Below are 27,406 nucleotides of genomic sequence, written 5' to 3' on the forward strand. Positions count from 1 at the left end.
GAGCACCATCACTGACTCCACTGCCACCTCTGTGAAGGGAGGTCAGGCTTGGTCCCCAGATATGGAGACTTGCACCGGCACGCTTGAAGCTTCAAACTCGCCAATCACCAATTACCTTCCTTCCGTGCTGATTAAATGCATTTCCTCCCTTGTCCTAAGAAAGCCCATTTCCTGTGGACAAGACTTACGGTGAAAAACGGAACTGGCTGTGATGAGCGAGCCAGTGTGGTGGGCTGGCCGGCAGAGGCAGGAGCTAGATTCCTGGGCCCCGTCTCCCAGGGTCTGGTGTCAGCCCGATCAGCCTAGGGAGCACGTGGCAGCCCCCACTGCCCCGGCCCTGGTCCTGACCCTGACCCCTCCAAATCAAAGGCCCTTTCTGCCAGCAGGCAAGAGAGTATGAATAAAGTTCAAGGTGCAGTGCTTATCCAGCTCAGTCATCACATCATAGGAGGAACAACCCAGAACAGGAGGATGTTGGACCTAGACAAGATAAAATGCCAGAGGCCATGACAGAAAGTCTTCAGTTTTCTAAAGGGTTTAAGCGTGTTCTCTGTGGCCCAAAAGACAGAGTCCACAAGGACTCAGACTTTGACTAAGCCTGAGCAATGCAAAGAACAAATGGCTACTACTTTGTAAGGTGGTGGAATTCCCTGTCGCTGCAAAGTATCATGGCCAAGATTGTCTGGAAGGGAAGGCACAGGTGATTAGACCACATGATGACAAAGTCCCTCCCACCCCAACAGGGAGGAGCTGGACCCTGTCACAGGGAAATTCTACAGCAGTGCCTGGTCTGTGAAACACTCTTAGTGTCCAGATGTTCCTCCTACCTCGAGAGCTTAGCTCTCTGGAAGCTACTCATGCATCTTGTAGAAGTTTCCAGGGCATTTCACAACGAAGAAAAACATTTGCAACCTACTAAAAACCAAACTACACGGAGATATACCATAGCTAACATGATGGAAATTATACCATATGCAACGAAAAGAACGTTTCTCAATAAAAATGCCCTTTCTTGTGTGTTTTTTTTTTCATTTTTTTCCGGTTGCTAAAACAATTAGCCTTACAGTCCATCTGGCAATTTACATGTAATTACCCAGGGTGCTCTGCATGACTCCTCAGGCCACTCTAGCTACTGGAAGTAATGTGCTCAAGTGAGGTGCGATCAGCATTCTTTCCTGTACAGACTCCACCTGCCAGTGCCCCGCTGGAACTGAGACAGCAGCGACGAGGAATAGCTCGTACCCAGCGCAACAGGAGAAGCCTGGAGGGCCCTGGAAATACTGAGCTGCTGGCCTCCCTCCATGAGTGTCATTTCCCCAAAGACAGACACGTGGTTTAGCAGAGTCCCTGCACCCTCCGGGATGGACATTTGGCTCAGGGCCAGATTTACCAAGATGCCCGCCTAGCTACTTTCTTTCTGGGTGTGAGCACAGGAAGGGGCAGGGAAGCAGTTTTAAGGAGTCTTGATGTTCAACAGTTGGGAACCTTACCGTTTCCAAAAGAAGAAGAAGGAGGGGTGAGAAGTTAAGAGCTCAGCCTCTAAAGTACTGAAGCACAGGGAAGGGACAGCCCGCCTCCCTTGCCTGCCTGCCTGCCAGCCAGTCTGGTGAAGGGGTATGCTCGGAGAGTGAAGGCCCCCCAACACTCAGCACCAGGGGCCAAGTGCCCCAGCTTGCTGGTTGAACCACCACCTCTACCCTGGGTTTGTCGGCCTTCCCCCAGGAACATGGTAAGTCAGGGGTTAGGTTATAAGAACCATAAATATACTCAGTTAATGTAAGAAAAAAAATTGCTATTTAAAAACCCAAGACTTTTAAAAGTTGAGAAGTAACGGCCCTAAGCTGGCTTTGGAAGGGTGGCCAGGTGAGGCGGGCCTGTCCTAGTCAGGGTCCCTCCCGGCAGCTCCAGGCTAGCACCCTGGGCAGGCTGCTATTCGGTAGGCACAAAATGCAGCCTCGTTAGTGGGAACTCCAGAGGGACCCACACTGGAGGTGGGAGCTCTGGGCCGACTGACCCCCGCCCCTTCACCTCACCACCTCCTGGAGGGGTTCCAGGAGAGGAATGCTCATGGGTGCCCGAGCCACTTTCTGGACTGAAAGAAGATGCACTGGATCCTAAGCCCAAGGCCCCAGCCAGGCCCCACTCCACAGGGAGCCTGAGGAAAGTCACCCGGATTTTTCTTTTTCTTTAACACCTCGTGCTTTATAGGAAGACAACACAAAATTATACCTCAGAAAAGCAAGCAAGCCTTCCAACCACCAATTCAGCCTCTCCTCTGGGTCATCTCTGAGGTCACGAGTCCATGAGGCTACACAGCCACATTCCCCACCCTAGCCACTCAGCCTGGGCTGGGCTGGGCAGGGAAGAGGCCTTCCTGCTGGACCAGGCTCCCTGCTTCAGCAACTACCTGCTTGATGGCACCATTCTGGGGAATAAAGGAAACTTCTGGCATCCAACAGAGATGGGATGGAAAGTCATCACAGGGGACCTGGCTGTCCTGTCCGCCAAAACTCCCAGCGTCTGATCCAGAACAAGACCCGCCTTGAGGCCTCACTGCACGACATATGGTCTGAGGTCTGAGAGGGAGACCAGCAAGGGGCAAAGGTCTATAGTCAGGGACCCTGCCTCTTGGGATGCAGACTTGCAAAGAGCTCTCCCCACAGAACCGTTTCTGGGAGCAGAGTTGAGGGAGACTGAGTTTAGAAAGAAGGCACATGACAGTCGGCTGACTTCCTGGATGTCTGAGTCACTTCATTCAGCTCTTCGCTGGGATACGGGGCTACGCACTGTTTAGCACTCCAGCAGGGCCCACGGGAGACCAGAGAGGCGCGTCTCCGTCTCCGCCGAGCTGCACCCCGCCCCCGAGGAGGCCTGCGGGCACTTACCAGGAAGCGGACATCGTCAAAGCCATTCAGAAGCAACTTGCTCTCATACTGCTGCAGCCCAACCGCCTCCAGCCACTCCCCGACGCTCTGCTCCAGCGTCCGCGAACCTGACGAGAGAGGAATCGGCAGACGCTTGAAAAGGGAAAACCCATTAAGGCGGTAGCAGCGGCACTCAGAGGAAGACAGATGGCACTGCCACATCATGGTCATTACCATAAAGCAGCCAGACTATGTACAAGAGACCAGAGAGCAGAGGACCCGCAGCTCCTCTTCCGGGTGCAGGCCGAGGGCAGGTGGGCCCGGGCCACACACCCACCCACCCCCTCAAGTCTGAGCTCCTCCAGGGCTGCGGTGCACATGCACGGTCTCCGCCCACAGGTCAGCGTTCACACTGAGGTATTTCAGGAAGTCTGTTCCCACGGGCACTAGAGGGGCTGGGGGCTCCTCTCATCCATGCAACTTCTGGAGCCCCCGCGGGGCCGTGGGCGAGGGACAAGTCCTGTGACCTTGCAGCACAAACCGGTCAGGAGAGAGCACGCGTCTTCATGCAGCTGAGGGGCACAGGCACACAGCGAGGGCTCCGGGAGGGAAGCAGCGGCGGCTGTTCACGGGGACCCAGCACATGCAACACAAGCAGCACAGAACCCGGCAGGGGGAGAAAAGAGACTTTTACTTGTTTTCCCCCAGCAGTCCCGGAATAAGCAAACCATGGCCACTGGCCCTTTGTGCTCAGAGGCTCAAGGCAGAGGCGGCCGAGTGCCGCGCACGGGCCGGGGCCCGGGGCTGAGGCTCAGGTGTGGCCCTGCTGTGACGGCGACATCGCGCTCCCCCGGGCTGCACGGCCAGCGGGGCCAGGGGCCCAGTCCACAGCTAGACTCTGGCGGCCGGCGAGCGGGGCGTCTCCCGCGCCAGGGTGCTGTCTGAAGTGCTGCCTTCCCGGGCCGGGCTCTTTTGCTGGGGCTGGGCATTCATCTTCCTCTTCTGATAGTGGCTGTTCCTGGGACTCGCCTGCCTGCTCAGGTGGAAAGCAGGCAGGCAGATCCAGTTCTTGGCTAAAGACGACAAAACCCGACCCGATGAAAGACAGGGAAAAGGGAAGCGGTCCTCTGTCAGCTGAGCTGTGACGGCTTAAGTCTATTCACATTCGGCGCTGTGCTCTCTCTGGCTGAGTGATACAGACAGCAACGGTCTTCCCAGGGTCTCCGGATCCTTATGTTCTCCTCTGAGGGCCGGCAGGGAAGGGACGACATGTATCTGCTCTGCTCCTCGGCCGGACAGGGGGGCGGGGCGGGGAGGAACAGAGTTCAGCCCTCCCTGCCGACCTGAGCGCCTAGCCCCCACCTACTTCTCTGGTTCTCATGGGCAAGAACAGATGATAAAAGAAGGAAAAAAGGGAAAGGGAGGAAAAAGAAGAACCAACTACAAAGACATCACCTCCAGAGAACTCTTGACACGGTGAAAGTCATTCTCTTGTTCTCGGCACTTTCTGCCCTTCAAGGCAGGCCAAGGCCAACTGGCTTGGTTATCTGGGAGCCCCCGGTGACCCACTGTCCTAGGCTCCCCCTCCTCTGTCCTCTGCAGAGCAGCTGGTGGTCAGGGACCCGGTGGCCTCCCGATGCACGCTGCAGCAGCACTCCAAGACGCTGGGTCCCCTGCCCTTGACTGGGGCTGTCTGCTCCAGGGAACCTAGGCGGCGGGCTCTTGTATGCTCACGAAGTCAAGTGTCCCTGGCTGCTGATTCATTCCTGCTTGTAATCCCCCAGCCGGGCAGCTGTGGTCCTGCCTGCTGCCGGTGGATGTGTGCGCTCACAGAACCGCAGCAGAGTGCTTTGTCTGGAGGCTCCTGGGCTCCACGCTGCCTGCTGCCGGCCCCACAGCCCTCGCTCGCTCTCATAATGTCTGGCCCTCCCCTTCTCCCCTCCCCACCCTCCTCCCTTCCACGCTCAGGAAAATACATCAGGGAGCGGACATCGGAGCAGAAGCCGCTGCTGCCGCCGCTGAGGGAGAAGGACACAGCAGCACAAGCATCACAGCAAAATGACAGGCTCCCCAGCATCTCCTGCCGGCCAACACACATGCGTCTGAAAGGCGGAGACGGGGAAACCCTACCTGCAGCTCGAGGGGCTGGAAACAGCTTATTAAGGAAAGAGAAGGCACATTCCTATAGTTTTGGCCAACAGTGTCTCGGACAGCCAGAGAAGGGGACAGAGGAATGACACCGCCCTGAGGGCAGAGCCCACAGGTTAAGCGACCCCTTGCTCGCCATGTAAGAAAGACCGTGCCTCTCTGCCAAGAGAATAAGCCATGGGGTGTCACAAAAACAGGTGACCAAATAAAGACATTATACCTAATATTCCTCAGGTGAGCAAGCGCACTCAGCAACTCGGGGAGGGACTTCTCCTGGGGCGGCCGGAGCCCCGGAGAGAAGCGCCAGACCCAGAGCAGGCCCCTCGCTATCTAGAGGAGGAGGGTACGGGAGGGGAGGCACCAAGGAAAAGGGGGAGCCGGGACCAAACCCCAAGTACAGCCGTGAAGACAGAAGAGGTCACATGTAGAGACAAAGACCCAGGGACCACATGTCACCCTCTAAACATGCTGGGGGACACCGATAGCTCAGCAGGCTGTAGACGGTCCTGGCAAAGAAAGGGCTGTGTGTGCAGGGAGATCAGGCCCCAGAAGGAGCCTGCACTGAATGGCTGGCTATTCAACAGCTAAAGCGGCTGGCTTTAGCAGAAGAAAGCAAATGATCTCTTGCGCTCCACAGACAGGCTTTTGTGGAAAGCAGCCAGAGTGGCCGGGGCCAGTGGGAAGGCTTCCCCTCCCTGGACTCCTCATAGTGGAATGAGTTGTGAAACCTGTCTGTTGGGGATTCGGGTAACTAGCTCCAGTGCTGGCAGCTCAGGGTTCCAAGGCCCAAGACGAGAGTAAGACTCCAGTTCCATACTGGGTCTCGTCCTATAGAACACGATCCTCTGTGAAACCAGTCACGCTGAGCAATCCTGTGCTTAGTTAACAGCTGCCTGCTGGAAGGCCTGCTCCTCCTCCCAGGCTGGCAACCCCAGAGCCCAAGTCTCTCCTAGATCCAGAAACCTAAGGACAATCTGAACCCTGCACCTGACCATTCAAAACAAGCAAGAATTCTGCTCTGGCCTGAGCTGAAGGCTGGTGCTCCCTGAGGTCCTGGGGAAAGCCCCGTCCTGACCTGTCAGATAGAAGACAGACCTCATGGGCAGATCTGAGTCTACTTTCCCCATGCTTCATGGCCTGGCAGCAGTGCAGACACAGTAGTCCGGGGACTCTGCAGCATGAGTGGGGGCACCCTCTGTTCAGGTGGCTGTTCTCGTGTGCCCACCCTAGACGGTCCTACGCCGCTGTATAGAAGATGGTTCAACTCAGCGGTGCTAAAACAGGACTGTGTGTCGGGACCCGGTGACCTAGGGGGGAAGCCAGGCCAACTTTCACCACTCACACAGGTTCGTGGGGGTAAGAACTAGTGGGTGGGACCACCAGGGCCAGGAAAGAGCTCAGTGTCATCACTTCCAAAGAGAAGGGCTCTTGCAGAAATGTGTTTTCCAAAGGTGCCCTCACATCTCCTGATTTATCAAAGTTAAGATACCCAAACTCTCAAGCACGTGCATTCCTTGGACATAGAGGGGTACAGGCAAGCAGAAAGCTGCTTCAGCCGAACGGACTGCTATCGATCCCAGTCCTGGCTGTCCCCCAAGCACGGTTTTGGAAAATGGTAATGGTGTTTGTCTCAGTACTGAACATCTACTCCCAACAAACGCTTGACTCTTGATGAAGGCTGCACACAACAACAGAGAGGGAGGCTGGCTGTCTGTTCTCCAGCACGTGGAGACAGAGCCACAAACGCTGAGTCAGAAGAGCCATCCCTGCAGACCCCAGCGTAATCCAAGACTGATGACGACGACGGGCCACACCCAGCTGGGCCCTCTCTTGCTAGAAGCCAGGGAAACAAGGCTGCTGGAAGGAGGTGGCTCTGGGAACCCAATTGGAGACGTGATGGAGGGAGACAAGCAGATGCACCTCCTCCCTAGGTTTTTTGATGCGGGTAAGTAATTATTTCATGGACAAAAAAAGAGCCTATCTACCATTTACCTCTTTTGCTCAAGTATTTGTATATATTAGTCGTTCCCAACAAACCTATGAGGTAGGTACTATCATCCAAAGGTAGATAGGGAACTGGGGCTCAGAGAGATTAAGGGACTTGCCAAAGACCCTCATACATCCAGAAGCCGAATTTGAACGTGGGGCTGAAGCTCCAGAGCCCATGCAACTTTCACAAGCACCACAGCCTCAGCAGCTCCCTTCCCCCAGTGTGCACACTTGTCCCCACCCATCTGACTCCCTGATAGGGCCAGAGGAACCACAAGTGTCGCCTGGGCTAAGAGGCCAGTCCTGCATGCAGCCTCCTGAGTGAGCGAGGAAGCCCTTCCCTCCAGCTGGAGAGGCATTTCCTCAGGGATGGTGAGAGGCCAGGCCTCACTGAACTGACTCGGCCCGGGAGCTCTGGTGGCAGAGGGAGGTCTGCAGGTGCTTGGGGGATGGGGCGTGAGACTTGCTCTAGCTAACAGGTACCTTTAGAAATGTCCCCTCACCTAAGAAAGTAATACAACCACAGGTCTGTTATCAAGGAAAACAGCTCAGATATGGCCTCTCTAGCTCCCTGCTTCCAACAAAGGAAATCAAGGCTGACCGCACCCCTAGGGCTTTGAAAAGAAAAGAATGCCCAGAGTAGCAGTGACCCAGGATAAAAACGAGTGACTAAGCAAATGGAAAAATGCAGAGACAGACACAAGGAGGGACAGCAAAGCCAACCCCTCCAGGTGATGCAGGCTAACAGGCTGAGACCACCGAGCCAACCCAACGCTCTGCCACTGCCATGGAGCAGCCGAACGAGAGCTACTTTCTCACGAGGGGTAAGTGCCAGAGTTGCCTGGGAAAGTGGACAGAGCGAAGCCAAAGTGCACTCCAGTTTAAACCAATCGGAGAAAACCTACATTTACAAAAATACTTCTGGACAAGTGACAACTGTTAACTTAAAAAAAACCTTCTCAAGAGGTGGCCTAAAATGCAATTTCCCCTCCAATGTGTAAGAAGAGCCCTTGCCCTACAATAACAGCTAGATGAGCCATACAGATACGTGTCTGAATTGCAGGAGCATGACGCGGGCAGAGGCTGACCTCTCTCACCCACCAAATGTCTGTCTTCTGTGCCAGAGGAAAAACCTGGGCCAGAAAGGAGCCAGAGGTCTGTGTTCCATGGGAAAGCGGCTGCTTGGTACGATACCTGAGATCTTCTGTTGTTCCTGAGAAAAGTCAATCCCTTCTCCAATAGAGCTCATGATTTTCTCAATCTGAAACGGAAGAGAGAGGAACAAAAAGGAGAGGCTGTCAGGCTTCAGTTAAACATTGCCGGCTCACTATCAGTGCACAGGGCAGTTGGTGTGTGTGGGAGTGCTCCAGGTCTCTTCCAGATGATTCCAAGGTCCAAGCGCCAACCTGCAAGGGATCAGAACTCTTTGCTGCTCATATCGAGAAAGGCCCTTCTGTGGCCACAGCCCAACAGGGACTAAAGACACGCTCCGAAAGGAGGGAGTGGGTAACAACCTGGGCTCAGCTGCTGGAAATGCCGGAAAGTCTTCCTTCCAAGGCATTTATACATCCCTCCTGCAGCACTTCCCCCAGCCCAGCAGAGACTGGGCAACAGCAGGCCAGGCCTGGCACATTTCACTGCTCACACCAGAATTTAAATTCCATGAGAGTAGAGACTTTGCCAGCTTGGTTCCATGTGACACCCCAAGTGCCTAGAGCAGTGCCTGGCAAGTCCTAAGCATTCAACAGATAATTGGTGCTGCCTGACTGCCAGCTCTGAGGTATGAGGACAATTTTGAGAACGGAGACAAGAAGAGAACCTCAACATAGGAACCTCTTAGAAGTCAAAGTGAGGCAGGCGTATAACTCTGATTAGAGGATCTTTTGATGCAGACATGTACCCTTCCTCTGGACCACAGCAGGGAGAGCTGGTCTCAAAGCATCCGGTGTCTCCAGCGTTGCCCCCTGTATGGACCACCTGTTCCAGCCATCTGGCTTTGGTCACCCTGAGCCAGAGCCAAGCCCCCCACTCCAGGAAACCTGGCCAGGGGCAAGACAGGGCAGCAAGGAGGCGGACACCTTCTCTTCCTCTCCTCCTCTTTTGGGATGCAGTGATAATGAGCTCATTCATGGCTCTTTTTCCAAAAAGAATGTTACGAGAACCTTTTGTACCAGGGCTTGGATGCTTTTTCCTCTAAGTGCAAGTAAGGAGCCTAGGTCTGACAATCAAAAACAAAAGCAAAAACAAAAACAAAAACCCCCAAAACACAACTCTCCAGCCAGCTTCCAGCTGGCAGACAAAGACAGCACATTTGACAGCGGGCAGAAGAGCACAGAACAAACACCATCCTTCCCTTTGCAGCCGGGAGCTGTGGCTATTTTCCTCCAGCCACAGAAAACCGCCTTTTAACACACACTGTGAACTCCATCCCTGAGCTCAGCAAAAGCCAAGGGAAACACAACACATCTGACCTGCGGAGCAAATGGAGGTGTGCCTCCGCCCACCAGCCCCACAGCCCAGGGGCAGGCACGGAAGCGGGCAGTGCCACCGCAGGTCTGCCCTGTCCCTTGAAGAAAATGTCTCCCTCCTTCCCTTCCTAATGCATCATTCTCTTTGGCCTCCGCATATTTCAAGAACTGCCTCCTTCAACAGGCAGCCTGGTGCCGCGTGGGAAAGACCCACACGGACAGGCAAGCACTTTCACGCTTTCCCAGCTTCAGTGCTGACTCTACAAAAACAGGGATGGGTCTCGGGGCACCTGGATGGCTCAGTCGTTGAGCGCCTGACGTCGGCTCAAGTCATGATCTCAAGAGTCCCCCCCCCCCCGTCAGGCTCTGTGCTGATAGCTCAGAACCTGGAGCCTGCTTCCGATTCTGTGTCTCCCTCGCTTCCTGCCCCTCCCCCACTCGTGCTGTCTCTGTCTCTCAAAAACATTAAAAAACAAACATTAAACATTAAACAAAAACAAACCAGGGATGGGTCCTGCCTCCTATGAAGGGTTGTCGTGTGGATTAAAAGTAGAGCTTGCATAGAGCATCTAGCCAAAGGCCTGGCTCACAGAAGATGCCCGATAAAGCGTTCGTGTGCTTTCCACTTCCCCTCTTAGAGTTCCATTCAACCTAGTAAAAACCTAGTTAAAGTTGAAAAAAATTTTTTTACTTGTATTTTTTGACAAGTCATACATCCACATGATTCAAAGTTCAAAAGATACAAAGGTTATTCAGAGAAGTCTCCCTGTGCCTGTCTCCCAGCTGTCCGGCTCTCCTCCCCGCGGGGAACCAGTGTAACCAGTTTCTCAAGTGTGCTTCTAGATCTGTTCCAGCCACATGTAAGCAAACATATGAAGGTATTCTACCCCCCACACTGACACAGGCAGTCTATATATGCTGCTCTGCATCTTGTTTTCTCTATTTAGTAATACATCTTAGAGTTCTTCCCACAGTTCATAAGAACATTTTTTTTCTTTTTCTTTTTAACCGATATGTTACCTTATTTATTCAACCAGTCCCCTGGTGGTCACATATGTAGTTTCCAATCTCTTCTCATTCTCAACAGTGCCATGAAGAACACTGTTCTACATACATGTTTGTACACATGGTTCCCTCTTGAGAGTTCTTCCAGGCACAAAATCTTGAATTAGCAGCAGGGACCCCACGGGTCGTGTAATGCCAACTCCCACCCCATGTCCGATTTTGCTAAAGGCCTTCCAGAGATGGGGCGTTAGGTGATTATGACGATCGCTGACTCTCCCGGTCAGTTCGCCCTATATGCAGAAAGTGCCAATTTATAACATCTGTCTTTTTACAGATTGAAATCTTTTTTCTTCCAACTTCAACCCACTGGTCTGGTTATTGCCCTAGAGCACCTCTTCTTCCACAGGAAAGCCTTAGGGATATTTGGAGACAGGCCAAGCTGCTTCCCCACCCCCAGGCTGCACTAAATGACACATCAGTGCCCAGGTCCCAAAGCCTGGGCTGTCCAGATCATAGAAGCCTCCAAGCTGGGCAAAGAGCAGGCACTCCATGGATATCTGTTGATGTGCTTTCCTTTTCCTTTTCTCTATTTACAGGAGAAAAGCAGGGTGCTCGAGATGAGAAAACTTTTCTCTGCATGGGAGGAATGAATGGGTCCTTATCCCTGGAATGGCTCCACCAGGCTATGGATCTCTCTTCCAGGCCAAAGAGGGTGTATGTGGGAGAATCACCACTGAAAAGGCCATGAGAGTTGGAATAAAGCATGTTTTACTTGCCATTTTGCCCCCTTGGGCTGGCTTGTGTTAAACAGGGAACCTACTGAATGAATGAAAGCCGGGGAGGGAGGGGTCCATTTACTTAAGAGCTAGCAGAGAAAAAGCTGTTTTCCCAAGGCATGCAGAGTGTCATGGGTGGAAAGAGCTGAACCGGAGGACGACCCCAAGGTAGCTTTTAATATAAAATCAAGTCATCTATGGTACCTATTTCATGATCATCATAATCACCTAACACCCAAAGCCACAGTTGACCTAGCCAATCAGCATCTCCTGGCTGCCCAATTCATTGGCCCTTTGCCAAAGGGCCTTTTGAAATCTGAGTGAACAGAGTTGAACACCCTGCTGCTTCTTTGCTCTGTTCCTTCCTTCCTGCTGGCCCCAGGAGTCACCCTCACACCCACTACAAACGGCCAGGAACAGCCCACATTTCCACAGCCCACCCTCTGGCAGGGTATGCAAGGACACTCTCACAACTATTTCAGTGAAACTGTACGTGTCGCTGTCCTGCGAACTGGAGTAGCTAAGTCACGCTGAGAAGATGCTAGTTTATAGAGGAACTAGGAGTACTCGGCAGTTTACTGACAGCTTACAACCCAGCACCCCTTCCTGCCTTGGCAGAAACACAGGGCTGGGAGGAACATGGCAATGAAAAGGCCCTGTTTGGGCAGAGACTGGCAGGTGTCCGCCCTGACACCATAAGCACAGAGCTGTCTGGGGCTGTGATCTTCCCCAGGGGCTGGGGAAACAGGGAGGAGCCGGATCTCCTCTCTCCCTGCCACACCCTCCATGGCCCAGAACCAGGAGAGGGAGAACATGGTCATTCCAGTCTAGACAAAGAGGAGCTGACCGAGAAAACAGACACCATTCTGATCTATCTACTTTGTGTAGTTTAACCATTTAGGCTTGAGTTAAAAAAAAAAAAAAAAAATCTGACTAAGCTGTTTTCTCAGAAATGTTCTGCATCTCAGGGGACAAAGCAGGCAGGTGTAATGTCCTGGAAGGGCACAGTTCAATATTCTCTTTTCTATTGTTGAGGTTCAGTGACCTTTTGGGGGAGAGACGGACAATGGTCACGCTCTAATACTGCACTTCACATAAACTCTATAGGGAACTTATATTTGTGTTTGGTAAGGCCTGAGCATTATCGACATAATGGATACATGTACTTTAAAAATGCTTGGAAATAATTCCATTTTCAAAATATACTCAAGGTTATTCTATTTAGACTCTCCCCTCCTGCCCCCACCAGGGATGTATAAAACATATTCTCCATGTGGCTGAAAACAAAAATAACTCAAATGCTAGAGACACCGCTGCTCACATCTTCTGACATGTGCTTGTTTAGAACACAGGATTGTGTGGTGCTGGGTGGCTCAGCCGGTCGAGAGTCTGACTCTTGAGTTGAGCTCAGGTCACGATTTCACAGTCGTGAGATCAAGCCCCAAGTCGGGCTCCATGCTGGGCACAGAGCTTGTTTCAGATTCTCTCCCTCTCCCTCTGCCCCTCCCCTGCTCTCTCTCAAAAACAAAAACAAACAAACAAAAAAGAACACAGGATCATGGGTAGTGATATTCCGTATACAGATAAACAGGTCTCTATTCCCTATCACTACACCCTGGCTTTGGGGAACAAGTCAGATTACAACGGACTTTTCAACGTGTATCAGGAGTGAAGGGAGGGAGAAGACAGCTGTCGGAGACAGAAATACCTCTGTAGGAATAGGAAGTCCACCCGAGAAACCACAAGCCTGGATCCAAGGCCTGTGTGAAACCTCCCTTCCAGAAGGTGGTACAAGTTACAAGCAATGGCTATGTTCAGGGGCTCCCATTTGTAATCAAATACCAGGGGAGCAGTTATCAGTCTGGTCAACATGCCCATTAGGTGGGGCCTAACATAGAGGAAGGAGGGAAAGGGATCACCTGCTTCCTATTTTCTTTTGGTGCAAATGGGAACATGAAGGGAGACGTTTCTGCAATTCACCATTGACTGAATTTGGCTCTTGAGGTCAGACATTCCCTCCCAACCCTCTTACTGCTGCTTGGGGGAACTCTCAGTTCCCAAGGACTCTCCCACCAGTTGGAAAATACATACCAATCCCCTTGGGCCTGTACTGCCAGGGCTGGAGACCCTTTCTACCTCTCCTTCTCTGTCCCAATGCTTAATACCTGATTGGTCCAGAAACACACTCTGCTTTGTATCGTTATTTACCTGATGAACTGTTTTTAGGAGGTGTCCCAGAGACACTACAGAGCCACTAAGGGCAAGGACCCTGTTTCATACTGTCTCTTTTAGATCTCACATGGAGCCATGCACAGGGCTGGCCCACTGGAGGCGGCCAGTGACAAACAAGAACAGCTACAATTTGCTAAATGCCCACATCGGGCTAGTCACCTCATTAATACTGTAAGAGAGGAAACACAGCCAACACTTCTGGACCCCAGTCTGGATTCCCTGCCCCTGTTTTTATCTGTCTCCAACCTCCCTGGGTTGCGGGCACAGTAACCTCATACCCTACAACTACCAGCTGGCCCTTGCGCTCAGCAATCCTGCAGAGCCTCAACTCACTGCCAAGCAAACATATTATCTCATTTTTCAGGTGAGGGAATTGGAGCTCTGCTCCATGGGCCGACTCCCAAACTCCTCGCGGGTGGCACAGCTCTTGCTTCCGCTAAGTGCCGTTGGTGGCAGAGTCTGCTCCCCAGGGAGCTCGAGCTTCCTGCTCTGGGGTACTAAGTGGCAGACCCTCTCCCTTGCTTGGACAGTGCTCCACATTCCTAGGAGCACAGGGCTAAGGAACTGAGCCTTAAGCACCCCAAGTCTCACTGGATGCTGCACGCGTGCCATCAGGTGACTGCTGACGTGCCTCTAGCTGGGCAAGGAACCCTGAAGACTGCTGACAGCTGCACTCTCGGGCCCAGAAACCACATAAGAATTCATCACCGCTTCTGTCTTCCTGCCTCTCAGCAGCAGACAGGCTCAGCCTGGAGTGGGCTTTGATTCCACATCGGAAAAAGGGTCACTGACCAGGGTCTGGGTTATTTTTCTTCCCCCTCTCCCTCCGCCCCTGGCCTGCACAAGGCCTCAGGAAAGACAGAGATGGATTGAAGTAAATTATTTGTCCTGATTTTCTAACCTTGTCAACTGCTTTTAGGAGAGGGAGGCAGGAGAGGGTGGGGGAGGGGAGAAGAGGGCAGGGAACGAATATATATCTGCCAACAGACTCAGGGCCGGCCTTCCGAGGCAGAGGCTGCGGTGGCGGCTCCACTGACAATGAGTAACTTCTTTTCCACAGAGCACGCCGCTGTTGGTAGAGGCTTAATTTGTCTCATCACAGGGGGCACACAGATTGTTGCTATATTTATTGCTGCATATCCCCCCAACTTGAGTCCCCTTTACATCGTTACCTTCCTTCTCAATCCTTCCAGGCTGGGAGACAACAGAGTGGTTCTGTTTCACAAGTGTTTTGTACTTGTGTCACCACGGGCTCCTGTTAAAGCCTGCATGTTATCTGCTCCAGGCTAGACTCTGGGGGAGGGGCGGGGGAACGCAAAGTCAAAGACGCTGTGGCTCCCCAATTCATTTCCTATCCCCCCTTCCTCATTTTTTACCTTTCACACGCCTCTTAGGTTACTGACTGGGCCTTCCCTGCCCCCCTCCCCAAAGCAGCTCCCACCCCACTTCTCCCAGCTAGCACTTTCTGACCAGGAACATGCTCCCGATCCACCCACCAGAGATGCGCATGCCCCAGACCCGGCATCTCATCTCATCTCACAGGGAGGAAGGCCCTTACCCAGGGAGGAAGACCTTACATGCAAACAACACTGGCCAGTGACCTCCTCACCCTGGAACAGCCTACCTTCCAGGCAAATCTTTAACTCAAAGCCTCAAGAAACTGCTGAAAGAAGAAAAAAAAGTTGGGAGACCTAGATTCCAATTAACTTTATTATGGCTTGCCACATAACTCTGGGTTATGTGCCAAATACTGGCTTTAATAAGTGGGACAAGACTCTAAAAGATTAATGAGGGTTATGTATTTGGGTTCTACTCCAATTTACACAATCTCCTTTCTACCCAGGAGGAGGCTTATTTGGGGGCTGGGGCTGCGGAACGGGGAGGAAGGCACCCAACCTCAGGGAGGCTGCAGGTCTCTAAAACACCGGGCAACCTGCTTCCTGGACCTTCCTTGGTTTTTCTTTCACTACCACCATCACCGAGTAAGCTTCCCTTGCTCCCATTCCTCCACAATCTGAATTTCATTAAAGCGCCCTGGCTGCACGGTTAGCCTAGCTATCGATTAAACCAGCCCACAGAAAATACTCTAAGTTCCCATTCAGAACTGATTTCCTCAGCAGTGTGGCCAGGGAAAGGGTACCACATCCGTCAGCTCCTCAGATTCTGCATCTGCCTCATAAGACTAGGGGAGTCACATGCAAAACTCTCAGCACCAAATTACACATACTTATGGTGTGAAAAAAAGATCATATACATTTAATGCAAATACACTATCAGTATCCATCAGCTGCCCTGAGATTTGTTGCAGCTTACCACTCCTAATGGTCTCTGAAGTTATGAAAGAGGAAGTTGGATAAATGAAGTTGACAGAGTTCTCAAAATTCATTTAAAAATTTTTTTTTCAACGTTTATTTATTTTTGGGACAGAGAGAGACAGAGCATGAACGGGGGAGGGACAGAAAGAGAGGGAGACACAGAATCGGAAACAGGCTCCAGGCTCCGAGCCATCAGCCCAGAGCCCGACGCGGGGCTCGAACTCACATACCGTGAGATCGTGACCTGGCTGAAGTTGGACGCTTAACCGACTGCACCACCCAGGCGCCCCTCAAAATTCATTTTAGAGCACTAGTTAAAATCCCTCAGAGAAGCCTGTTAAAAAAACAAAATTCAACTGAGTAAATTTAAAGATCTAGTTGGCGTTACTAAATGATTCATGAGTTGGTTAGCATCCCTTCTAGCAAGTGGAGGGGAGCTCCAAAGAGCTACAGAAGGAGAAAGACTTTCAAAGGCAGGACAAGGAAGTCAAGAACAGAAAAAAGGACTATTTCAGGTGAGGTCACCTTCCTCTGGTGACAAAAGGGTCTTAGTAGGTAGATTACCTCATCTTCCTTTGGGGAATGTGACAGATTACCTTATGGGTGCTGACCAGAAAATTCCCAGACTGACCTGGTTAAGACTACATTTCTAGGGGAGGTTGAAAGTGCAATTAGATTAGGTTAATTAAGCCCCAGTCTGGTGACCTGGCCTAAGGGGCTCCACTTTGGGCCTGTGGTTTTCTTTTTAACAAGCCTTACACAAAAGCGCACACACTGCAGTGATTCCATTCATATGAAGTTCTAGAACAGACAAAACTAATCTATGGAGGTGGAAAAACGTAGGGGGCAGTAAGGAGTGACTGGAAAGGGGTGCGAGGGAACTTTCTGGGTTTATGGCAATATTCTGCATCTTGATAGGAATCTGGGTCACACAAATGTATGTGTCTGTCCAAACTCAAGGAATAGTAGACTTGAGATTTATGCATTTCATTTTGTATACACTTTACTGCCCCTCTTCCCAAAACCCTATGAACATATATCTATCAGACTCTAGTTAATGATATACAACATGGTTAAACTGTTTAGGGATGAAATCTGTGATGGCCACAAGTGACTTTGAAATGCATCAAAAAATAACCAATTTTTAAGTGGACCGAGGGATGGATGGATGGATGGATGGATGGATAGGAGACAAAACAAGTACAGTAAAATGCAATTAACAGAATGTAGGCTCGAGGTGCTGGGTATGTAGGGACCCACTATCCAAGTCTCTTTCAAGTTTTCTGCATGTCTGAAAATTCTCAGAATAAAATGCTGGGAAAAAAATATTTCTTTCAGGATCAAATCTTTTAGAGAATAGTAAATTGTAAGGTCAAAAAGGCTTGAAGTTTCATCAATTGTAATGAACTCTGCTCAACATGCTAATAAGCAGAGACAGGCCCAGCAAAGGAAACAAAGAGAAAGGAATGTGGGAAAGCTGACTTCACCATTATTCCGTGTCACCAAGCTTGCGGGTGAAGGGCCCTCAGCATAGCGTCTCTGTTGTGGTGTGGCTTTCTCTATTCTGGAACCCAGGCTAACCCTGGTCTTGACAATCTGAAAACTCAATTATCAGTGTTCCCAGGGATAAGCAAACCCTGGGAAACTGGTTCGTATTAATCCGACTCAAAAGACACTGATCCCTCCATCAATGACTTACTTCAGCATGGTAAGCAGCACATTAGAATACATGGCTAATGGAATGCGTTCGTATCCTCTAGAGCCTGAAGTCAATAAAATGAGATCAAATCCACCCTCAGAACACTGAGGGAACAAGGTAGAGGTGGGTGGACTGTGTTGAGAGCTTATTCAATTATCCCCTTCCTACTTAGGGAGGTCCTCTTTCCTGAAAATCGAATTCAGGGGCTCACAGCAAGGCACACTTCTCCTCAGAAAGTACTTGTGATCAACAATGTTGGCACTCGAGCCTCCCAGGGTTGTTAGGTCCTAGGGTTGGGTTCTGTCACTGGGGCACTCTGCACTGAGCACCAGCTCAGTGCCCGCCCCATGGATCAGTTCATCCTCACAAGCGGCCTGGAGGAGAGCTCTGATTCTGCCCATTTTACAGAAGAGGAAACCAAACGTCAGAGAAGAAGAACAATGTCCATGGTCAGAGCACTAGAAACATGTGACTGTGCCCAACTCATTAGCTTTATAATTCATGACATCCAGCTTCTTTAGGGCCTAGCTTCTACTCTACTAAAGTTCAGAGCACAATTTCAAATACATGGGATAGGGAACACTGAAAAGATTCTGCAGAGTGGAGGAACAAGGACTTTGGAAAACAAAACTTGCATTTGAAATACTTTTAAAATTAGTTGTGGAACCTTAGACAAGTCATTTAACTTCTCTTTCAATTTCCTCTTCCATGAAGTGTGGAAAAATTCCTCACCCGTGGGATCGCTGCTACGGGCAAATTACTCGACCCCTCTTCTTCAAGATTCTGTCTCTTCACAGGAGAAACGGAGACATCAACACAGGGCTGCTATAAAGATGTGAGACAACACACACGGAGTCCTAGCGCAGTGTCTCGTTTCTAGAGGGAGCTGTAATGAGGAGTCTGTTTACTAGGATACTCAAGCAAGCTCTAACTTCTGGGGTGCCTGGGTGGCTCAGTCAGTTAAGTGTCTGACTTTAGCTCAGGTCATGATCTCACAGTCTGTGAGTTCAAGCCCTGCGTCAGGCTCTGTGCTGACAGCTCAGAGCCTGGAGCCTGCTTCGGATTCTGTGCCTCCCTCTGTCTGTCCCTCCCTCACTCACACTCTGTCTCTCTCAAAAATGAATAAATGTTAAAAAAAAAAAAGATGTGGGGTCTTCGTGTGATTCATCCATTCCTGAAAGACACTGTCCCATAGGTGAAGATAAACTTCTTGCTACTGTAAGCACAGAAAGTGAGATTTGCTCCTTCTCCAAAGGCAGTATCTGTCTGCCCCTGTTACTGGGAAGTTTTGGTCCCTGCCAATATCCAGGGGCCATAGCAGTAAAGTACCCAGGAGCCTTGTAAAATTCTGCGCTCGGAAAAACAGGGTTGAGCCTAAGAGTCATTTTGTTTTCACGCTGGAACCCACTTGACCCACTTGAAGTCTTGCTTACACTGAGAAACGTCTGTGGTCCTTGTAAAAGCACAGATGCCAGGCGAACAGCCCACACAGTCTTACCCCCTTGCTTGTTTCAGTTTGTAGAGATTAGAAAGGGTTTGCACTCATGATTCACATTCATCTGGTTCCAAAATAAACAGAATTCTACCTAAAAAACAAGTTAATCAAAACCCAGGTTCCTTTGTTTAAAAAAAAAAAAAAAAGGACAAACCAGAGGGAAAAGGTTTCCTTCTGGCAGAAAATGTTTAGAACATGCTGTGTGAACAATAGCTCACTTCCTGGACACTCAGCTGGAGGCTGCCTCTCCATTCAGGACAAAACGTTTCATGTGGGGGGGGGGGGGGTGATGCCTTTCTACAAGGCAGCTCCTTGGCAGGAACACGGCGGGGGGCGGGGGGCAACCAGAGAGAAAGGGGACAGAGGAGAGGAAGCAGTCTCCACTCAGGCCTGCTCCCCTCCCCCACAGAGGTAGGGGCGCAGGCCGTGGTGCTGGCCTCACATCCCACACCTCTTAGAAAGCTGGCTCCTACAGGGCAGGGTCAGCAGGCAGGGAGGGAGGCAGACCATGGAATCAGCAGGGCCATCTGCAACAGCAATACCACCACCTCCTTTGCACGTCCGTTAATGATCGAGCTGCACACCATCTATTCCCCCAGTAAACTCATGCTCGCGTTCCCAGCTGGCAGGATTCTCTCAAGCACACCCGCGGGTCTCCTGCTTCTATCCCACCGAGTGTTCCGCTTACCAGGAATTAGTTGGGATCATTTCCAAAACTGGTGTAAGATAGCTGTATATTTGTTGACGAAAACAGGGAAGTTTAATTAAACGTTACATAAATGACGAAACAAGCACAAAAAGCAGTCTCTGTGACAACCAATAGATGCTTTGAAGAGACTCAAGAACAGCATTATTTTTTACTGCCTTTGAATCAGGTGTTGTTGGAGAAATAAATTATAAAAGGTTCTAAAGGATTCTGTACTCACAAGGGACTAAATTCTTGCTTTATTTTTAAGAAACTCAAACTAACTGTGAGTTTTAGCCAATGACGTTTTATGGGCGTGATTCACGTAATGAAGAGGGCAGAGAACTCCAAATTAGCACGTCAACAGGGGAAGAAAAGGCCCTAATGCCACATCAAAACACTGGGATGCACACCTATTCGTTTGGGGTTAAATTAAAATGTTTCTTTTCAATTAATTTATTTTGTTAATGTTTTATTTTTTTATTTTTTATTTTTGAGAGAGAGAGGGAGAGTGTGCAAGAGCCAGCAGGGTAGGGGGAGAAAGGCAGAGAGAGAGAGGGAGGCACAGGATCTGAAGCCGCCAGCTGTGCCCTGACAGCGGAAAGTCCAACGCAGGGCTCAAACCCACAAACTGTGAGCTTATGACCTGAGCTGAAGTCAGACACCCAACCGAGCCACCCAGGTGCCCCTGTTTGTGTTCTTTTTAAAAGTGACTTCCTCCTTTAACAGAGTTTTGTAATTAACCAAACAACCCCGTCCCAAGTGCCCATTGCAGAAAGCCCCTACAGGGAGCTGGCAGGAGCGCCTGATAAACACTAACCCCTGTCACAGATGCCAGGAGCCGGGCCACACTGTAATTCACAAACTGCTTTCGTGCTCAGGTAGGTCTAAACCACCAGAGACACAGAACCCCTCTCTGGCTACTCTTTCCTGAAAAGTCGGGTAAATCCCAGCATACAGCGGCCCTTCCTTCTTCCTCATGGCAGTTCCTGTTTGCACAATGCCTTATGCTTTCACTGATCACTGCCAGGGTCCAGGGCCAACCAGCCACGGCTGTGCAAGTTACAGATCAAAGGCATTAGCAAGTCATGGGCTCTTCCATTCTATCAACTCAGAGGCTACCTCATGCAAGTCAAATTTACAGCTGCCATTCACTCACACACAGCACTTGGTAACAGGAACTCCTCGCAGCCCAGATCTCAAGCTGGGAGCACAGAGATGGAGTCACCAGGTTAACAAGACCCTTCCCCTCGATGTGGTCCCCTTTACCTACCCTGGCAGACCATGGGACAGGGAGGCAAAGCAACTGGAGTCCTCCAAGTCTCCTAGATGTGTTCTGAAGCTCATGGGCATCCAAGGTCATCCTGAAGAAAAAGCCTGAGCTAGGAACTAGTCTGTGCCCTGCCCCACCCATCAGGGAGCATAAAAAAACCATGGGAATGGCATCTTCAGGTCCCCCAAACATACTCTCAGAGGATAAGATATAAGTACACGGAGGACAACTGTTTTCTGGGTAGGAAAGCAGAGACTAAGACCATGGACGACAGTACACCTGGGATACCTGACCCTGGCCGGAGGCCTGATGATGGTGCCTAGCTCTTACCCCACCCCACCCACCAGTCTACACTGCTGCTGCTCCTGAGATCCCAAGCCCAACCCGGGCAGGCCTCTGCCTTGTCTGCAGCCCCCAAATCTTCACCCTGTAATTCCGTCCAGAACCAGATCAAGTCACCTGTGCTCCTCCACGTTGTGTGCAGTCTAACATAAAAAAGTTTCCGGGGTCAGAGCAAGGCTTTATCCTTGGTTTGTCCCTTTGGCAAAATACATAACCTACCTGAACCTCGTCTGTAAATATGGATGATGATACCTGCTTCGCCGTACGGCAAGGGGGTTAAATGCGGTAACACAGGTAGAGTGGCTGGCACACAGCAAGCATGTGATAAGCATTGGTTCCCTGCCAGCACCCTTTCCGGACTGACTGCATCTAAGGTCTTTGTTTAGGATCCTTTCCTCCTGCAGAGGCAGCCCGGCTGTACTACACTAATGCAAACATGTTCACATAAACATAGTCCAAGGATGAGCCCTGGCCCTTCGACACATGCACACCACACCCAAGCTTCTTTTGTATTTCCCAGTGGCGCTCTTAGCAGGCACTGAGCACTGGGAGGGTTCAGCCAATACCCAGTGGAAAAACACACGAAGAGCTTTTAAAGTGATTACATCTGATTCTCAGGGAGGGATCTGTTCAGGACATACATCTTTCTTGGACCTGAGCTTTTTCCCGAAGAGGAAATGACCAGAGGAAAGTGGTGGTGCTCCCAGATGTGTGGACTCTTTCCACCTAAAATTCCTCCAAATGCATCCTCACTGTCTCATTGCTAAGTTCCTGAGTCAACAACCTCTATTATCAGCCCTGTGTTGACCTCAACCACAAGCAACCATGTTCTTTCCTCTTAAAAAATGAAATTTTTCTCAAATTCCAAAGGGTATGTTTTATAATACTATGATTTCAACACCAATAATAAATGACCCATCCACAAGCCCACCACCCGGTGTACGAAATAGAACATGGCCGCCAAACAGCATGTCTTTCCTAGGTCACTGTCTCCCTTTGTGCTCCTCTGAGGCCACCAGACTCTTGAATTAAATGCAGTCACCCCCTTGCTTTGCTTTGGAGTTTACCACTGACATCAGTATTCCTAAATGATGTAAGTTGCCATCTCACGTTCTTGGCCTAGGGGGTAGGAGCACAACTTGATATCCTCGTATTAGCCCAATAAATTTTGGGACCAGAGCTCAGGGTCGGGCACTCCCTCTGCTGCAGAGGGAGTAGGACCCAGCATCTGAAGAAAGGGCACTGGTAGGGGCGCCTGAGTGGCTCAGTAGGTTGAGTGCCCGACTTTGGCTCAGGTCATGATCTCACAGTTCATGGGGAGCTTGCTTCGGATTCTGTGTCTCCCTCTCTCTCTGCCCCTCCCCTGCTCGCGCTCTCTCTCTCAAAAAATAAAAAAGAAAATATTAAAAAAAAAAAGGGGGGGGTGTCTCATAAAGGAAGAGCAATAAGCCCTTGCTTCTTGCTGGGCTGGCCAAGGTCACATGTTCTCTGGGTCTCCTGAGAAAAGCCCATTCCCTATAAGGGCTGTGGCACGAAACTACTGTGGGCTAACTTTCATGTTAAAGTATACAACCACACTGGACAACCACAAAAGACCCAGACTTTTCGAAACGGCCTCAGTGAAGACAGCCTGCACCAGGAGAACCCCTGTGGACTTGCCCTCTTGGGCCTGTTACTAAGGGAGTCTTGCAATTACAGAGTGCACGAGTATTCTCAGACCATCAATAAAAGCGGCAAGTGGGGAGAAGAAAGGCAGAAAAGACGGACATGCTATACTCTCCACATTGTGAAACCTTTGCCTTGGGAGATTCCTGGGCCACCCACCAAAAGACCATCTCCAGCCTCAGCCTGAAGGGAGATTCCAGAGCAACCACAACCCACCAGTCTCAACTGTTTTGCAAGCATTTATCACTGTCAAGAACTGTCCTCTAAGGATTTTGTGTGTGTGCCCTGGAGGTAGGGCCCTTTGGAAAAGTAGCAGGAGCCATAGCCTCAAGACAACAACATCAGTGAGGGAAAAGTCAGTCAGTGGAGCCAAGGAAAGACCTAGTTTATCAATGTTTGAGTAAGACCCAGGACAATACATCTCCATTGTTGGCTATCTTCTAGCCTCTCAGTTTCCGATTTCCGTTTTGTTGGACAAGCAAAGTTAAAAGGGGACCATGTGCCTATTTCAGTTACAGCAAAACTGGGGAGACCACGGAAAACTTTGTCACTTCCTCACAGAGTTCTGGGATAAGAGGAGAAGGGGGTGGGGTGGGCGAGCAGGCAGCCTGCCCAGGCGTGCCAATCCCTTAGGTCTATAGGAGAGAATAAATAGGAGAAGGGGAAGCTTGTCGAGACCCCCAAGAGTCCCTGGCAAAAGGTCAGGGGTCCCAGGCTGGGCCTCCTAGCTCCACTGTTAACGGAGGTACAGAAACCTTGTCTTCTAAGATTCCAGCTCTTACTGAATCAAAGGCTTGAGCAACAAACAAACTAGTGTAGAGAAAGGGCTGAAGTAAGTGTAGTGCCCACTGTAACCATGATCAACGAGGGATCTGTTTTTCTCCAATATCTCTGGGCTCAGGCTGTATGTGTGTGCAAGTCTGTGTGCCTCTGCGTGCAGGCACACGCATCAGAATCTCAAATATGCTCCCACACAGTTGAAAATAAACAGGATGGCTCTAGTCAAAACTGTGAAGTACAAAACCTCTAACCTTCTTTTTAAAAATGCTTTGCTCCCAGAAGTGGGACTAAGTGAGTCCAGCTGGTAAACTCAGCCATTGCCCACCCGCCCCCGCCCCCGTCAATGGAAACAAAGGATGGGAAGATACAGACCAATCTCTCAGTTTGGCAAGTAAGGAAATGAAGGCTCAGAGAGGTTAAGTAAGATGGGCAATTGAGGGCCTAAACCTTGCTTCTTGCCTCCCTGCTGAGATACTCCACTGATTTTGTGAGCTGGGGAAGTGGCAGAACACAGAGCAACCTTTTAAGCCTCCAGAGGCTGAACCCTAAAGGCATAAAACTTGAGGCACAGATGAGCTCTATCACCCTTAGCTCTCTGCATCCCCGGCATTAGCCTCGCTCAGGAAAATGGCTTCTGTGCAGAGCACTGTGCTGTCCCAGTTAAACAAGGGGACACAGGGCAGTGGTCCCTAAACTTAGCAGGTTTGCAGGCCATTTTCCCTCCTAATTGGGATAATGGGAATGTTTATCCAACTTTTCATCAGGGCCAAAAAAGGACTTTAGAAATGAACATGACAGAAGTATGAGAGACAGCTTTGTGACAGAGCAGTTCCAATCTTGATCATGGTGGCGGTCACACGAATGTACACCTAATAAAAGTGCACAGAACTGCACACACATGTCAAACTGGTGAGATGTGAATAAGGTCCGTGGATTATGTCATCGTCACTTTCCTGGTTCTGATATTGTTCTAGGGTTATGTTATATATTACCACTGGCAGAAGCTGGGGGAAGGGTCCTGAATAAAGGACCTCCCTGTACTACTTCCACAGTGCCCTGTGAATCTAGGATTATTTCAAAATAAAAACATTTGACTAAGGGACAAAAAAACTCAAGCTCACATGAAAACCATCCCCTTCATTTTATGAAGGACAACTGAAGCACCAAAAAAAAAAAAAAAAAAGAAAGAATGGACACAATCAGAATAAAGACAGTTGGCAAACAAGCATCATGGGCACGGCCATGACACTCCTTGTCGTCCTTCGTTTTCTTATCATGGACCCAGCAAAACCAGGTTAGGAGTACCTTAGTAAGAGTGCAAGATTCTGGTCCCTCCATCCTCTGCAGCCTGGTAAACCACCACAGTGTGCCAAGAGATCCACCCAAAGGGGGGCCTGGCACACAGCTCCCCTCCTCAGCCTGGTTGGCTTCTGACCCTTCTTTGCAGCCTGGAGAGACTAAAACCCAAGGGTGGGCAGGACGAGAGTGCTGTTCAGGGTTGGGGGAAAGGGCATGTAAGGCTTTGCTGACAAGAAGTCGAAGTTTCTCTTCTGCCTTCTCCTACCAGTGCCCAGAAGCCTCTGCTTTTCCTTTTCTTCTCCATCAGAGCAGAGACCCAATGTCAGCCACTTACAGCCCTAGATTTCTTCATTTACTCCATCCTGCCCTCTCCCTGGCTCAGACTCTAAGATCCAGAGTATTCTCAGAGCACCCTCTCCCTTACTCCTGACACCGTCCTTGGCAGCTGCTTTCAGGCCCCAGGGTACTTCCCTGCCACACTCCCCCAGAACGGGGACCCCAGGAGCAGGTCTGTCCTGGAGTGCCAAGAGGGAGAGGTTGTGCTCCACAAAGCCCTCCCGGCACAGGAGCAGGGCGGGGGCATCCCGGAAAGCCGGCGAAACCTCAGCCTGGACCACTGACGGGTGGCACATTAGGTGCTGCCAGTCCCTGCCCGCATTCTCCCGACATTCATCACTTCTGAGCCTGTCCACCGGACAGTCTGCAACCACAAGCACCTGCAGCGCTCTGAGGGTCCTCTCTGGCCTCCAGAGCCCTCTAGGCCCACGCCCTACGTTGACTGGAAGTGCCAGGGTGATAATGTCCCGCCCCTCTTCCCGCTAAGGGAGCAGCTCTCACCCACACCGACTGGAGGTGGTAAAGACCCCAGAGCTCCCTCCGCCCTCGAGTGGGGTAACTGAGGCCACCTGTCAGGGCTTCCCAGTGGGGCTGAGCCCCAGGGCTCAGAGTGGTAACCCCATGATAACAAACCCTTTAATTGCTTTCCTTTCTTTCTCGTGACCCCATTCCCCTACCAGTGCTTTCGGAGATCACCTCCCAAATAAACTATCTGCATTAAATCCTGCTTTGGGGAGAACACAACCTAAGATAGATGATCCCAGGGAACCCCAACAATTGGGAAATTAGAGCCAGACTTCAAATATGAATGAGTGTTGTCTCTGTGGGTGTCCGAAGGATGTATATCTGTGTAATGAGGGAAACTGCCAACAGCATGGCCACTGTCAGATACTAGAAAGCTGGCTAATGGGGAAATAACTATAAAAACCTGATTTGCCTGGGTAATACTCATAATAGCCATTTATAAGAACTGCTTTTCATTTGCTTAATTACCACTCGCACAATAACTACCATGGATATGTTAAATGTGTCAGAAAAAACCTACATTAAATTTTATTTGATTATGAATGTTATACAACCCCACACTGGAGGAAACCCTGCCGAGACAGCTCTTAAAGCAGTGGTTGCCAAACTTCAGCAGCAAGGGAATCATCTGTTCCATTGGTTGCTGGGCTCCACCCCCAGAGAGTCAAATTCAGTAGGTCTGGGAGGAGTCGAGAATTCTCATTTCTATCACGTTCCCACGTGTAGTTGATGCTTGCTGGTCTGCGATCACACTTTGAGGACCACTGCTTAAAAGTGCCACAAATGAGGGAAAAGAGTGACGAGAAGGTTAAACTTTCCCTGTGGCATGTGCAACATGGGGTGATACTCTATTTCAAGAAAGTAGGTGGAATCTTCTAACACTCTAGATCAATCACTGAACCCAAATGAGATTCGGCATGCTGATGGTTTGAACCAAAAAAGGTAAAATGAACTCTGTTACTCAAACAAATCCCAGGAGATCTGGGTTTGCTCATTTATTCAATGAGCGACAGTGCCCACTCTGTCCCAAAGACGTTGCTAAGCAACAGAGGTCTGGGAGCTGTCAAAGGTCTTGTGAGACTCTGAGTAGGTCACATCCTCCGTGGACCTCAGTTTACTGAGGGAACTGTCCAGCTCAGACATTTTACAATGAATCAAAGGAACATTGTGGCTCAAAGCAAAAACATTCTGTGTGGCTGTCTGGGCGGTGTCATGGGAAATATGCGTAACATCTTAGCTGCTCCTGGGGGCTGACTGTGACAGGGCAGGTGAAGCCCTGCCAGCAGTCCTGGCCCCGAGACCCTTCTGGCTGGTCAGTCCAACCAGTCAACGGATGCCCCAGTTCAAGGTGCTGCCAAGGTGGGTCAGGACTATGGCCCAAACCAGCCAAAGACTGTGAAAGCACCCAGCATGAAATCCATGTTCTTAATTGGTACTCCCCTGATAGAGTAGGACATTTAATCACTCCAACTGCTGAGGGGGAAACTGGAGCCGCTCACCAGAATTAAGG

General features: G+C 50.4%; 1 protein-coding gene across 7 annotated transcripts in view; it reads right to left on the reverse strand.

Moving 5' to 3' along the window:
* The window catches only part of ANKS1A (ankyrin repeat and sterile alpha motif domain containing 1A), a 177,568-nt gene that overhangs the window by 24,134 nt on the left and 126,028 nt on the right, over positions 1–27,406 (reverse strand). For all 7 annotated transcript variants that reach the window (XM_027057944.2, XM_027057947.2, XM_053222918.1 and 4 more), the window contains 2 exons: positions 8,196–8,262; positions 2,886–2,992 (listed from right to left, as the gene is read on the reverse strand). In XM_027057944.2, the coding sequence (XP_026913745.1) occupies positions 2,886–2,992; positions 8,196–8,262 (174 nt within the window). The remainder of the gene's footprint in view (positions 1–2,885; positions 2,993–8,195; positions 8,263–27,406) is intronic.

Source organism: Acinonyx jubatus, chromosome B2 (genome assembly GCF_027475565.1).
Source record: "Acinonyx jubatus isolate Ajub_Pintada_27869175 chromosome B2, VMU_Ajub_asm_v1.0, whole genome shotgun sequence".
NCBI classification, from domain to species: domain Eukaryota; kingdom Metazoa; phylum Chordata; class Mammalia; order Carnivora; family Felidae; genus Acinonyx; species Acinonyx jubatus.